Source organism: Podarcis liolepis (genome assembly GCF_965112155.1).
Source record: "Podarcis liolepis genome assembly, chromosome: 12".
NCBI lineage: Eukaryota > Metazoa > Chordata > Lepidosauria > Squamata > Lacertidae > Podarcis > Podarcis liolepis.
In genome coordinates, this window is record NC_139563.1 from 54,332,806 (window position 1) to 54,346,091 (window position 13,286).

General features: G+C 45.7%; 1 protein-coding gene across 1 annotated transcript in view; it reads right to left on the minus strand.

Annotated features, from left to right (window-relative positions):
- Positions 1-13,286, minus strand: part of AOAH (acyloxyacyl hydrolase) — a 92,519-nt gene that overhangs the window by 44,550 nt on the left and 34,683 nt on the right. The window contains exons 7-9 of the mRNA XM_083468820.1: positions 5,132-5,202; positions 1,083-1,143; positions 532-602 (exon numbers count right to left, since the gene is read on the minus strand). Coding sequence (XP_083324946.1) covers positions 532-602; positions 1,083-1,143; positions 5,132-5,202 — 203 coding nt within the window. The remainder of the gene's footprint in view (positions 1-531; positions 603-1,082; positions 1,144-5,131; positions 5,203-13,286) is intronic.

Genomic DNA, 13,286 nt, shown 5'->3' on the forward strand with positions numbered 1-13,286 from the left:
TCTGTTATGCGGCTATCCTGACTATCTAAATCCGCTCTACACCAGTTCCCACATACGGTACAGTGGTGCCCCGCAAGACGAATGCCTCGCAAGATGGAAAACTCGCTAGACGAAAGAGTTTTCCGTTTTGGAGGTGCTTCGCAAAATGAATTTCCTATGGGCTTGCTTCACAAGACGACAATGCCTTGCGAGTTCCTGCGGGTTTTCCCCCCTCCCTCCCTTTTTCTAAGCCGCTTATCAGCTGATCCGATCAGCAGATAAGCCGCTAAAAGCCGCTAATAGCGCTAATCCGCTAATCTGTCAATGGGCTTGCTTCGCAAGACGAAAAAACCGCTAGACGAAGAGAATCACAGAACGGATTCTTTTCGTCCTGCGAGGCACCACTGTATATCATGCAGACCTTCTCATGGGCAAACCATTTGGAGTCCCACAAAGCTACCCAAGCTATTGGGGAAACCTGAAGCTATAATATAATATCTAAAGAAGTGATTTGTCCTAACAAGAGGGAATAATTTAAACCACTCAAATTACCGTCTGCCAGGATACACAGAGGCCTGGATATCGTCACAGTCTCTACCTCTCCAGTGATATCCTCTTAAGGTCTAACCAGGAAGAGAAATGAAGAAAAGTGTAGCGTTGTAATTCCGCCCCCTTCCAGCCAACTATTAAACATCTAAAATAAAAATCTAACTACAGAAGGGGGAGAGAGATTCATAAACCAACCCTCCCAGCTGCCTTTTCTTAAAAAATGACACACTCCTTATTTTCATGCAGAAATAAGACACCCTGACAATTTTAATACTTTTTCATATAAGTTTGCTTCATGTTTTATTAATAATTCAATAAACATGACACTCTTGGGCAGAGCAGTTTGCTTCTCTGGGCAATGGATTTCCACGGCCAAGCCTCCAGAAAGAATATAAAAGGAATAATTATTTTTCTTCGCCATAAAGGAAACAATATTTCAAAATAATAGAGAGTACCCCACGGTCTCGGGCTACTACTTTACAAAGTGATGGGTTTTATAGATACTAGAAGGGACTCTTGTGAGAATCTTGTTGCTGGCATATGACTTTACTTACCGGATAAAGACTAAATTTATCTCCATCAAGGTCTTCAAAAGGTAACTTACTACGGATAAGTCTGGAAGGATAAACACAACGCTCACAAACATTTTTCCTTTTTTTGCAAACATTGCTATAAAGAGTTCCGCTTATCAGTTCTGCACCATTAACAGCTCTAACATACACATATCTATTCTGCAAGCAATTGTTATTATATATGGAAAAGAACTTTGGGGGGAAAAAAGAGTTTTCATTCTTTGGCCTAGGAGTTGATATTAAACTAAGCACATTTGTCATTGTGAGCACCAGGACAACATTTACATGAATCTGGAGCAAGTTGGTTGGTGATCATTGTGCACATCAGCCTCTGTTGATCAACATTTGCACATGTGAATTTCACATAGCTTATCCAAGCAGAGTGGCAGTCAGAGCTACCTTACATGTACGGAATACAGATAGTTTTTTCTTGCTTTCCTTCATCCTTGGCACTGTAACTGTGGAGTTCCATATAAGTATAGGCCCTAGCTCATGCAAACATCACTTTCTGGATGGAGAACAGCTCGTAGGTATGGACTAGGGCCGGGCGATATCTGGTTTTCAACTTCTTGATATACCAACAGCTAAACATTGTGATATATTGATATACAGTGGAACCTCTACCTGCGACCATAATCCGTTCCGGAGGTCCATCTGGAGGTCAAAACGGGTTGCTGGGAGAGGCACCGTTGTGCGCAGGTGGCGATTGCGCATGCGAGAACGGCGGCAAACCCACCGGTTACTTCCGGGTTTGTAGTGGACGTTGGGCGAAATGGACATAAGTGGAGGCAGACGCAAGAAGAGGTTTGACTGTATCACAGTCTGAAATAAGGATGGAGCTATGTAGAGGCACTGGTTGGCTTCAAGGTTTTCCCCATATTGTGATTTTCCCATAGCGCGTGAAGGCGCGCTCGCACACACACACTATGATTCGTGATATATTGCCAGGTCAAAAATTATCAAACCAGTATCACAATATGGACTTCAAACCGGGTCAGCCCTAGTATGGACATATGGTCCAAATTAAAATCTGCCTGGACACCATTATGTCAGTCCGATAAACCCGGATGTATGGCAGCCTTAAGTTATTAGTCCTGCCTGCCATCCCTGACCAATGGCCATGCTTGCTAGCAATGATGGGAGTTATATTTCAGCAAGATCTGAAGGCAATCTGAAGGAGTAAGTCTGCCTGGTGATAACAGAGACATGGAGACCACTCCCTGATTGGTCAAGCTCTCTCAAGGGAGTGATAATTAATGACCTACTAAGTGGTAGTTTGGGGTTCAGTGGTTCAGTGTGTCAGTGTAGGAGTTGTGAGTCGTGTCAGAGAGAGCTAGCAAAAGATCTGTGTTCTGTTCCTGTAAATAGTCCACTGTATATAATAAACATCTAACTACAAGTTCCTGGTTCCTGCTTCGTCTATCCTGTCTGCAGCGAAATCGCCAATTGCTTCCGTGGATTCTGCATGTACTCTGCTAGGTCTGGCTAAGGTCCTGCAACTAGTCAGAAAGTTACGAAACACCAAATAGGTTTTGCCAATACTCCAGTCCTGCTCTAGAGTATGAAATTAGCCCAACTCCTGGAGGTTGGGGGCGGGAATGGTTTTCAGAAAGGTACCCAAGTCTTGGCTTAAAATATGCTTTTAAGAAAAAACTACCTTTTCCTCAGAAACCTGCTTCAAGGCTATATCCTTTTATTATCACAAGTGGGAGCTTCTTCTACTTTCTACCCGGATGATTTTCACTCTCAAGCCCTGGGATTTAGTATCACAGATTTTATGCAGTAAATCTGTATCTGACACTAAAACGCTTGTTTAAAATGAGATTTTGTTTGGGGTTTTTCTTTGGTCCGTTAGCTTTCCTCCTTACTCTGCTAAAATCAAGAGCAAGAGTCATAAACAATGTAGTAAGGAGATGACATAAACCGCACGGTGTTAGTTAAAAGATAAAAAATATCTGCGCTGCCAGGTGCTCTGAGTTATTAGAATCAATAATTTCCTTTAGTCCTGCTTCCCCTTTTCTTTCTACAAGGCACAGGTGGGCAACTTGAGGCCCAGGAGCCACATGCAGCCCGTGACTTCATCTTATGAAGCCTCTGATACTTCTTGAAGCTGCCCCAATTCTAGCATACCATCAGTGTGCCTTCCTCTCTGTTCACCCCGCCCCCTTTTTTTTTACATTTGAAACCATTTTCCCCCTCCTGGTGCAGATTCACAACAACTGGGATGAACAGTATGTTACTGTATAAAAATAAATGGATGATTTTTGAATAAACATCTTTCCGGCTTATATGTCTTGGGGGAAGGAACCCCATCCAGTTTTCTGATCGTTAATTGGCTGGTTCCTGCCATATAGTGTGTGTCTAGCCCATAGCTGTCAACTTACGGATTTGAAAATAAGGGACCAGCAGCCTTGAATATAAGGGATAAGCCAAAATAAGGGATTTCCTTTTCCCCCACCATGTGCCTCTGCTCCAGACAGACCTTTTCCCCGGCAAGGGTGAGTGGGCCATCAATGATGTATCCATCCGATTCCGAGCACAGGTATGTTCAACTTCTGAGCCCCTCTGAGCCAAAGGCAGAAAGCCCAGCCAGCAGCCAAACGAAGCCTCAAGCGGTGGTTCCCACAGCGCAGCAACCCGGCAAAGGGGATGCAGCAAGGAAAACCACCGTCACCTCTCCGCTGGGAAGCGCTGAGCAAAGGCGAGTCCCCAGGCAACGCAGCCGATTTGATCGGCACAAGGCATGCAAACTCCACCCCCCTGTCGTTCTTAGACTTCTTATTGGGTGAGCAACACAGTTGGAGTCTCCCTCCTCCCTGACTGGCAGGGAGAGGAGCTGCTTCCTTTGAAACCCGGGAAATTTACGGGATATCATCAATCTGGGACAGCAGCGGGAAACGGCGCTGGGATAAGGGAGTTTCCCGCCAAATAAGGGACGGTTGACAGCTATGGTCTAGCACACTAAAGTCAGAAAAAAATAATTTCATTTGCTTTCCAGAACAGTATCTATATTGGACTATTCTTATAATTCACTCTCCATAACACTTATTTGAGAGCAGTGGTGAAGCTGCATGCTCCAGGACCAGGGGCGGAGAGCAGGCAGAGGCGTGGCTGGCGTGCGTCCCGGGGGCGTGGCACATGGTGGGGATGCACGGTGCATTGTCAGAGGACAGCTGTGATGGTACCACCCTCCCCAATGGTGCCAGGGGCGATGTGCTCCCCCACCCCCTTCCTCCGCCAGTTTTTGAGAGTAACCCCATCAAACGCAGTGGGACTTACTTCTGAATAGACTGACACAAGACTGGAAATTCTAATCCAATTTCCAATAGTGAAAACTGAAGAAGGGTGGAAATGATTCTGGATAATACTTTTGCCTCTCTTTGACTTTGGCTCCACCTACAATTGGCAAGTGGCCCCTGAGAGACTACCCCCAAAAGAATGTGGCCCTCGGTGTAAAAAGGGCTGTTCGTCCCCACTGTAAAGTACCCAGACATTGCCTCTAACTCACACTATATTTATTGCATCCATCCTTGATAATATCAGTTAATCTTTCGTAGTGCTGGCATTAGCATCTTTAATATACAGGGAGTCAGTGACGTTTTCACAAAATGTGACATTACACAAATTTTGCATAAATCTTACCCTGCTGAAAAGGGTTTTTTTAATAACCTGTGTGCTAAGTGGCTATTAACACATTTCCAGCTTCTAGGCCTTCTACGTATATAGTGGAACTGAGTCACAAAGCCAACACGGGCAGCAAGATTTAAAAGTGCATTAACATCAGCACATGGAGAACAAATGACAACATATCTATGAATATGAATAAGTGTTCAAAGTGCTCTTGTGGCACCAACATTATCTGGCAGATTATATCTCCTTTCTCAGAGAATATAATGGGGAGGAGTTATGCTGTTTGAGAAGTGGTGTTTTGTGTGTGTGTGATATCTACCTTCTGCAGTAAGCTAAAAATATATTTTAATCAATGGGTAGCATAAAGATTTTTTTTTTTTTTTAAAGAAAATAATACATACGATTGGATTTTCTCACACAGCTGCTTCAGAAAAGGAACTGAACACACGCCTGATAACCGATGAATGTTTTCCTAGGAGGAGAAAAGCAAACACTGCAACTTAGCATGATTACTTCTTTCTCTGTAGGGGAGAACGGGGATCCAGAATGTGGGTATGTCTCTGCCCATCTCACCACTGGCAGGAAGTCTCTAAAAAAAAACTTAGAGGATACTTTGGGGGAGAGACAAGTCCCTTGCTCCAGTTCAACCCGTGCCTGAGCAAGTAACTGTATAGTCACACAAGAACAACTAAGGAACAGGAGAGGAACACAGTGATTTCAAAGGAACATGCCCCTCTTGTTCACTTGCATGAAAGAAAAGGTTCCTACTGGCCCCTTTAACTAGTCCAGGTGAAGGGGAGAGCACAAATAATCCTGATATGGGCCGAGAAGGGAAGAAAAAATAGGAGGCCCCTGGACCGAAAGTCTCCTAGTCCTCTGGGCAACCCTCCAAGATTCAACATCTGATAGCCTCCCCTTTACGCAGCCCCTGGGAGGGCCAGATCCCAATGCTGCCTAGAGAGAAGAAACTTATCACACTAAGTACCAGCGTTCGCTTCTCCCATAGGGGAAAACTGGAATCCATGGTGTTATGTACTGAGATGAATAGGATCCAAAAGGCAGCAGTCTGATTGGTCCTAGAACAATAGGATTCAGAATGCAGCAGTCTGATTGGTCCTAGAACAATAGGATCCAGAATGTAGCAGTTTGATTGGTCCACAGGAGCCATGCAATCCAGCTCCAGGTGGAAGGGAATCCACAACCTGATTGGCCTACAGGAGAATCCCGGAATTAGCCAATCACATGGGGTCCATTGTGTAAATAATGCAAATAAGGCAGACATTCTGGGGGAACTTCCATTCCTCCTCACCACTATGAGCTGAATAAAGAGCATGAAATCCACACTTGACTCCAAGTATATTTCAAATGATGTCGGATGTATCTCAGCAATGGCCAGGTCAACCACCTATTCTTCCAAAGGAGGCATTGACTGAGGTGAAGGTGTCTCACGAAGGTGGAAGGAGAGGATCAAGTGGCTGCTCTACATGGGTCCCCCAGGGGCGCTAGCATCCCAAATGCTGCCAAAGTGGGAGGGGCAGTGATTCCCAAGGGAGCCCACCCCCCTGGGACCCCCTGTCTGAGAGGGTGGATGTGGGCCTGAAGAAAGGGGTTGAGACCTTGAGGCACCCTCTGACCCACCTGCCCTAGGGGAAAGGGAAGGCTCTCTGGGGGCGCTTCTGCCAGGGCCCCTTCCTCCCCTGCTCAGCACCCGGCCTCATCCTCGCCCTGCCCCTGTGAGGAGATCAGGGGCTTACTCCAAGATGAGGAGTCTTCTGAGGGGGAAGGAGAGGGAACCAGGGGGGCTTTGCTGAAGCTCCAGTCGGAAACCGCGGAAGCCACGTGGACGTTCGGCTTCCAAAAATAGTTCGCAAACCGGAACAGTCATTTCTGGGTTTGCGACCTTCGGAAACTAACATGACTGTATTTCTACATTCCTGGGCAAAAAAGCATTCAAACAAATTCACAGCTGTGCAGAAAGTCAGCAATGGAAACAGCTATGAATTCAAACATTCTTCTCAAACTTTAACATGCCTAAATTCCTAATTTTAAGCTGGTGTTTGATGTACCTTACTTACCATACAAAAAACTCCCCCTCATAGTTACTTATGATACGTTAATTTCTGGCCCAATGCTTCCCAGTAATGGAAGAGCCTGAATGCAATGGTCATAATAATAATAATAATAATAATAATAATAATAATAATAATAATAATAATAAATTTATTTATACCCCGCTCTCCCCAGCTAAGACCAGGCTCAGGGCAGCTAACACCAGAAATAACAGCTGTCCAGATTTTGCCTTCACATGCAGTCCTGCTTTTCCACTTCAAAATATTTTTAAACAACGATAAGCCCCTTAAGAGCTATGCTGAAAATAAGCAATACCGTACATTAACCCATATGTGACAAACACAGCAGACCTACAGGATGGACTGAGGATTTTACCAACAAGAGGGACATTAATTGTTGCAGTAAAAAAAAATAAAGCCTGGTTTTTATTTCTAGACAAAGACTTTCTTTTTATAAGATGCCATACAGTAATCCCTCATCTTATGGGGGGTTGGTTCCAAGGGTAATGTGTATACAATAAAATCATGTTTAGCACTCCCAGAGCCAGCACGCCAAACCAGCACCCTGGTCTTTTTCACCCTGCTTGGGTGAAAGGTAAAGGGACCCCTGACCACTGGGTCCAGTTGTGGCCGACTCTGGGGTTGCGGCGCTCATCTCTCTTTACTGGCCGAGGGAGCCGGCGTACAGCTTCCGGGTCATGTGGCCAACATGACTAAGCCGCTTCTGGCGAACCAGAGCAGCGCACGGAAACGCCGTTTACCTTCCCGCCGGAGCGGTACCTATTTATCTACTTGCACTTTGACATGCTTTCGAACTGCTAGGTTGGCAGGAGCAGAGACCGAGCAATGGGAACTCACCCCGTTGCGGGGATTCAAACCGCCGACCTTTTGATTGGCAAGTCCTAGGCTCTGTGGTTTAAGAAAAGAGCTTTTGTGCTCCCAGCCTTCCTTGCTGGACAAGGCCTGCTTGCTGCACTGGCCCTGGAAGGTTTGTGGTACTTGCACAAGATCTTGCAGGGACTCGTATGATCTCAGGGGAGCGTCCCAGAGCCTTCCAGAGTTGGCAAGCTTAGCAGGCCTTAGATCCAAGAGGAGGGAGGGAACGAAAACCTTCTCAGCACAAATGTTTAAAACCACCTTGGTGGTTGGGGCTATGCGTGACTGAAATTTCAGCTTGACCAACGTCAACATTCATATTCAAAAGCACAACAACTCTACCTTTAAAATATTAAAAAAGTAAAGGTAAAGGTACCCCTGCCTGTACGGGCCAGTCTTGACAGACTCTAGGGTTGTGCGCTCATCTCACTCTAGAGGCCGGGAGCCAGCGCTGCCCGCAGACACTTCCGGGTCACGTGGCCAGCGTGACGAAGCTGCTCTAGCGAACTGGCACCAGAGCAGCACACGGAAACGCCATTTACCTTCCCGCTATAAAGCGGTACCTATTTATCTACTTGCACTTAAGGGTGCTTTCGAACTGCTAGGTGGGCAGGAGCTGGGACCGAACGACGGGAGCTCACCCCGCCGAGGGGATTCGAACCGCCGACCATGCGATCGGCAAGTCCTAGGCGCTGAGGTTTTACCCACAGCGCCACCCGCGTCCCTCATATTAAAATATTAAGAGAGGAGAAAAATATTTATTTCCCTCGATGGGAAATGCTGTCATTGAAATAAGAGGCTTTCTTATTTAAAATGTGATTTGATAAATGGTGAATTTCATCTTTTATATGAAAACAATAGATTCATCTGTTGAAATTCATCACTAGGACATTAAAGGCATGAACTGCCCTCGAGCTATGAGGTTTTCATTGCTGGTGGGGTTGTATGCATGCAGGTATGCATGCCATAAATTTTTATGAATGTCCATCATTTGGGCATCCACCCTCAAATAAATCCATGGTACATGTATTCAATCATCTGAAGAGCCGATCATTTCAAAATCTGGGACCACTGTGATAAGCTCCAGGCTAGAACCATATAATTTGTCATGTTAAAAGAATAATGGCCCTTTGTCCATTTGCTGCATTTCATGATTTTGAAGCATATGAGGAGCACGGAAGAACTGTGAACTATTCACTTTGCACTAGGTTTGCTGTGAAAAAATGAAACAGGCACATTTGCCCTGATAACCTGACAGAGGAACCAGCATTACTGAGTGGAAGTTCCAGACAATACACTCAGATAACCATGCATACAAAGGAAAGAGAAAAATCCCATATGGCTTATATATTCCCTTTCTATGGGACTGAACACAAAAGGCACAAAAAAATTACTCCTATACTCAGTTACCATAGCAAAGCACCATGTAACCTTTTTTTTTTTTTTTGGTCATTCATTGGCTGTCTTCATATAACCCTTCCACTATTACAGCACAGTACATTCTGAGACATGTGCTACAACCAGAATATGTAGGCATAATTTTTCATTACAGTAATTTGTATTTATGTATAGGTGTGTTTGTATGGAACACATAGGTGTACAGTTGTACCTCGAAAGACGAATGCCTCGCAAGACAAAAAACTCGCTAGACGAAAGGGTTTTTCGTTTTTTGAGCTGCTTCGCAAGACGATTTTCCCTATGGGCTTGCTTCGCAAGATGGAAACGTCTTGCAAGTTTGTTTCCTTTTTCTTAACACCGTTAATACAGTTGCGACTTGACTTCGAGGAGCAACTCATAGAACGCGGTGTGGTGGCCTTTTTTGAGGTTTTTAAAGACTTTGGTGATTTTTGAAGCTTTTCCAAAACTTTCCCGACACCGTGCTTCGCAAGACGAAAAAAATCGCAAGACGACAAAAGTCGCGGAACGAATTAATTTCGTCTTGCGAGGCACCACTGTAGTCAGGATTTATGTTGGGGGGGCAGCACCGAGTTATCTTACGCAATAGTCCGTTAAGTATTTTTATTTATTTACTTGATTTAGCGGGCGCAGCCCCCCACCCCCTGGCTATGCCCACTATTTTACCAGCTCATGTGAACATAACCTCCAGGATATATTCTTAAAGCCCTCGGGGCGGCGGCGGATTTTTGGAACATGAAAACTTGCTCGCTTTTCAGCTTCAGACTGAGTCGTGACATTTTGCATTGTGCTATGAATCCTTTGAAATTAAAGGCAGCTCAGATAGGAAGACAAGCCAATCTGGAAACTGTGCGGGAGGAGAAACTCCCACTTTGAATAAATATAAAGCACTGCATCCCTCCCCCCCCCCCCCACATTCACTGACATACTTATGTCTAAACCCATCTGTAAGTAGCATTAAGAAAGTTTCCCTTTTTCGGCTTGGAATTTTTAAGTAGATTAAAAATCTACTTCTCAAAGTTGCATTAACATCAAACACTTCACATTTTTGACAGGCACCGCTGCTAGTCTACTCCCTCCCACACATCCCAAAATGCCACCAGCGTTGCTGGGAAAATGTCTACTGAAACCTTGGCTTACTTCAACTACTCCTTGACCTGCGTTTTGCAGGAGCCCTTGTTGGAGCTTTCCTTAAAACTGGGCCTTGGACTGTTCTGGATGTTGCTACTGTCTGTGCCCCTGATCTCTGCTCTGTGTGGCTGTTTCAGACCTAAGCAAGGATTCAAATCCAGTTCCCCCTAGTTCAGCTCTCTCTCCATCCACTATATTTAAGAGCTTCTTCTGCATGGGCTGAAAAAATGGGAAAAAAGCTTTATCTTCATTTGCTCAAAAGGCAACGTGTCTGCCATGAGAGAAGATGAGGCCCCCTCTGACCATGTTGCAAAAGAGCATCCACGGTTCTGGTGCTTCAAAAGATGACAAGTTGGAAAGTCACATAGCAGCTTCCATGTGAAGCTCTGGAAGCAACAGTTGTGGTCCTTAGTCACACGACCTCACCATTGATGTAACATAAACTTGCCTTATGAGGCCACTGTTCCATCGAGCTCAGTATTGCCTACACTGACTGCCAGTAGCTCCCCTGGTCTTGGACAGAGTCCTTTTGAGCCGAATCTGCAGATGGCAAGTCCTGCAGTATAAAGGATGTTGGGAAATTCAAGCCTTATCAGGAGAAATTGGCCACTCTCCAGGCACCCGGCTTGAATCCCGGTTGACCTCCCTGTCTGCATTCTCGAGCAGGATTCAGGCTAGGTCACAAGCAGCGATCCTCCTCAAACGTGAGAAGAACACACCACTCTTCCCTGCTCCCTGCTCCCCCCAGGGAGGGGAAAGAGATAGACAGAAATGTATTTACATGCCTTTATTTCTGTCTTTGCAGCATTACAGAGAAACGCGTCTGCTCTCTTCAGACTCCAACAGCAGAGAGACAAACTCCACCTACTGTACTTCCTGTACAGGTCAAATTACACTCTGAGCTAATTCCGGTGCTCAGCACAGTGAATAGACTGTCCCTTTGTTCCCACGGTACAGTCCCAACATTCCCTTCCTGTTTTGCTTTCCAGCCAGCTGCAGCTCGCTGCCGCATTGCTCCTTTTCCGTAACAAAGGTATCATCTGAAAAGAGTCTAAGGCCCCATCTGCATTATGCAGCCAAAACAGCGTCATACCGCTTTCCCCAAAGGAAATTGTGGTTTCTAAGGGTGCGGAGAGTTGTTAGGGAACCCCTATTCCCTTCACACAACTACAATTATCAGAGTAGATTTAATAGTCAATAACCTTCCCTGGGGAATTCTGGGAATTGTAGCTCCTTGGGGGAATAGGGGTCTCCCAAGACTTCTGAGCACAAGCATTCCCAGGACGTGGGTGGCGCTGTGGGTTAAACCACAGAGCCTAGGATTTGCCGATCAGAAGGTCGGCGGTTCGAATCCCTGCAACGGGGTGAGCTCCCGTTGCTCGGTCCCTGCTCCTGCCAACCTAGCAGTTCGAAAGCACATCAAAGTGCAAGTAGATAAATAGGTACTGCTCCGGTGGGAAGGTAAACGGTGTTTCCGTGCGCTGCTCTGGTTCGCCAGAAGCAGCTTAGTCATGTTGGCCACTTGACCCAGAAGCTGTACGCCAGCTCCCTCGACCAATAAAGAGAGATGAGCGCTGCAACCCCAGAGTCGGTCATGACTGGGCCTAATGGTCAGGGGTCCCTTTACCCTTTACCTTTAAGACTTCTGAGCACAAGCATTCCCAGGATTCTCTGGGGGATACCATGACTGTTTAAGGTGGTATGAAACTGCTTTCAATTTATAGTGCAGACGGGGCCCAAGCTTTGGATGTGCAACATCTGCTGCGTTCCTGTTTCATCCCTCTCCCTCCAAGCAATTTATGGCAGCAGAGCAGGTAATAATTATCTGAAGATGCTCACATGCCTCCAGCTGCTTCTAAACTTGAGTTGAAAATGCTTATTTACAGGGTGTTGTTTATTGTTATTGTTTATTGCCCTGGCATCACTGTTCAGCATTAACCTAGGGATTAATTAGAAATCTACATTTTTACAGCGACCAGCTTCACAGCAGTAACCTGGGAAGAAGCAATATCATAATTCCTTTGCAAACAGCAGAAAAAGAAAGAAAAGAAAGCCATTTGCACTGCAATCAAATACCCACAGAAAACAGGGAGCAAACCGTACAGCTCAGCCGAAACATAAAAGTGAAAGTATATCTAGCCCGAAGGCAAACGGATTTGCTTTCCTCCTATGCTACTAGGTAACATGAGATCAGCATACCTGGAGTTCAAACAGCATCTTCCCATGCAATGTTTTACACCCTCATCTCAATTTTAAAGGCAGTAGTGAATGCCTGAGCATGGGAAAGTAATGTAGAAATTGAGCAGCACAGGAAAATGCTCCCATGGTGGAGAAACTGGGAAGGGACATGAAAGGTCTCAGGTGAGAGCTGGGAGGGTCAGACATTTTCTGTGTTGGTGCCATGATTTAGAGCTATTTTTGGTTAGAGTGAAGATTCTTTGTTTTTTATTTTATTTTTTGTATTTTACATACCCTGCTGCTGATCTTTCCCTCCCTTATTTTTTAAAGGTAAAGGTACCCCTGACCGTTAGGTCCAGTCGCAGACGACTCTGGGGTTGCACGCTCATCTCACTTTACTGGCCGAGGGAGCCGTTGTTTGTCCACAGGCAGCTTCCGGGTCACGTGGCCAGCATGACTAAGCCGCTTCTGGAGAACCAGAGCAGCGCACAGAAACGCCATTTACCTTCCCGCCACAGCAGTACCTATTTATCTACTTGCACTCTGACGTGCTTTCGAACTGCTAGGTTGGCAGGAGCTGGGACCGAGCAACGGGAGCTCACCCTGTCACAGGGATTCGAACCATCGACCTTCTGATTGGCAAGCCCAAGGCTCAGTGGTTTAGACCACTTGTGTCCCCCTTATTTTTTATGTTGCTGCTATTATGAGAATTTGCATTTATTTATGATGCCCCCGATGAGCCTCCCTGGGGAGAGCATTGCACGAACAGGAGCCACCACAGAAAAGTCCCAGTCATGTTTTTCCCACCTTCCGGGTCTCTGGTAGAGAAGGAACACAAAGAAGGTCCTCAGATTATGATTGCAGGGTCCCGGTTGGTTCATACAGG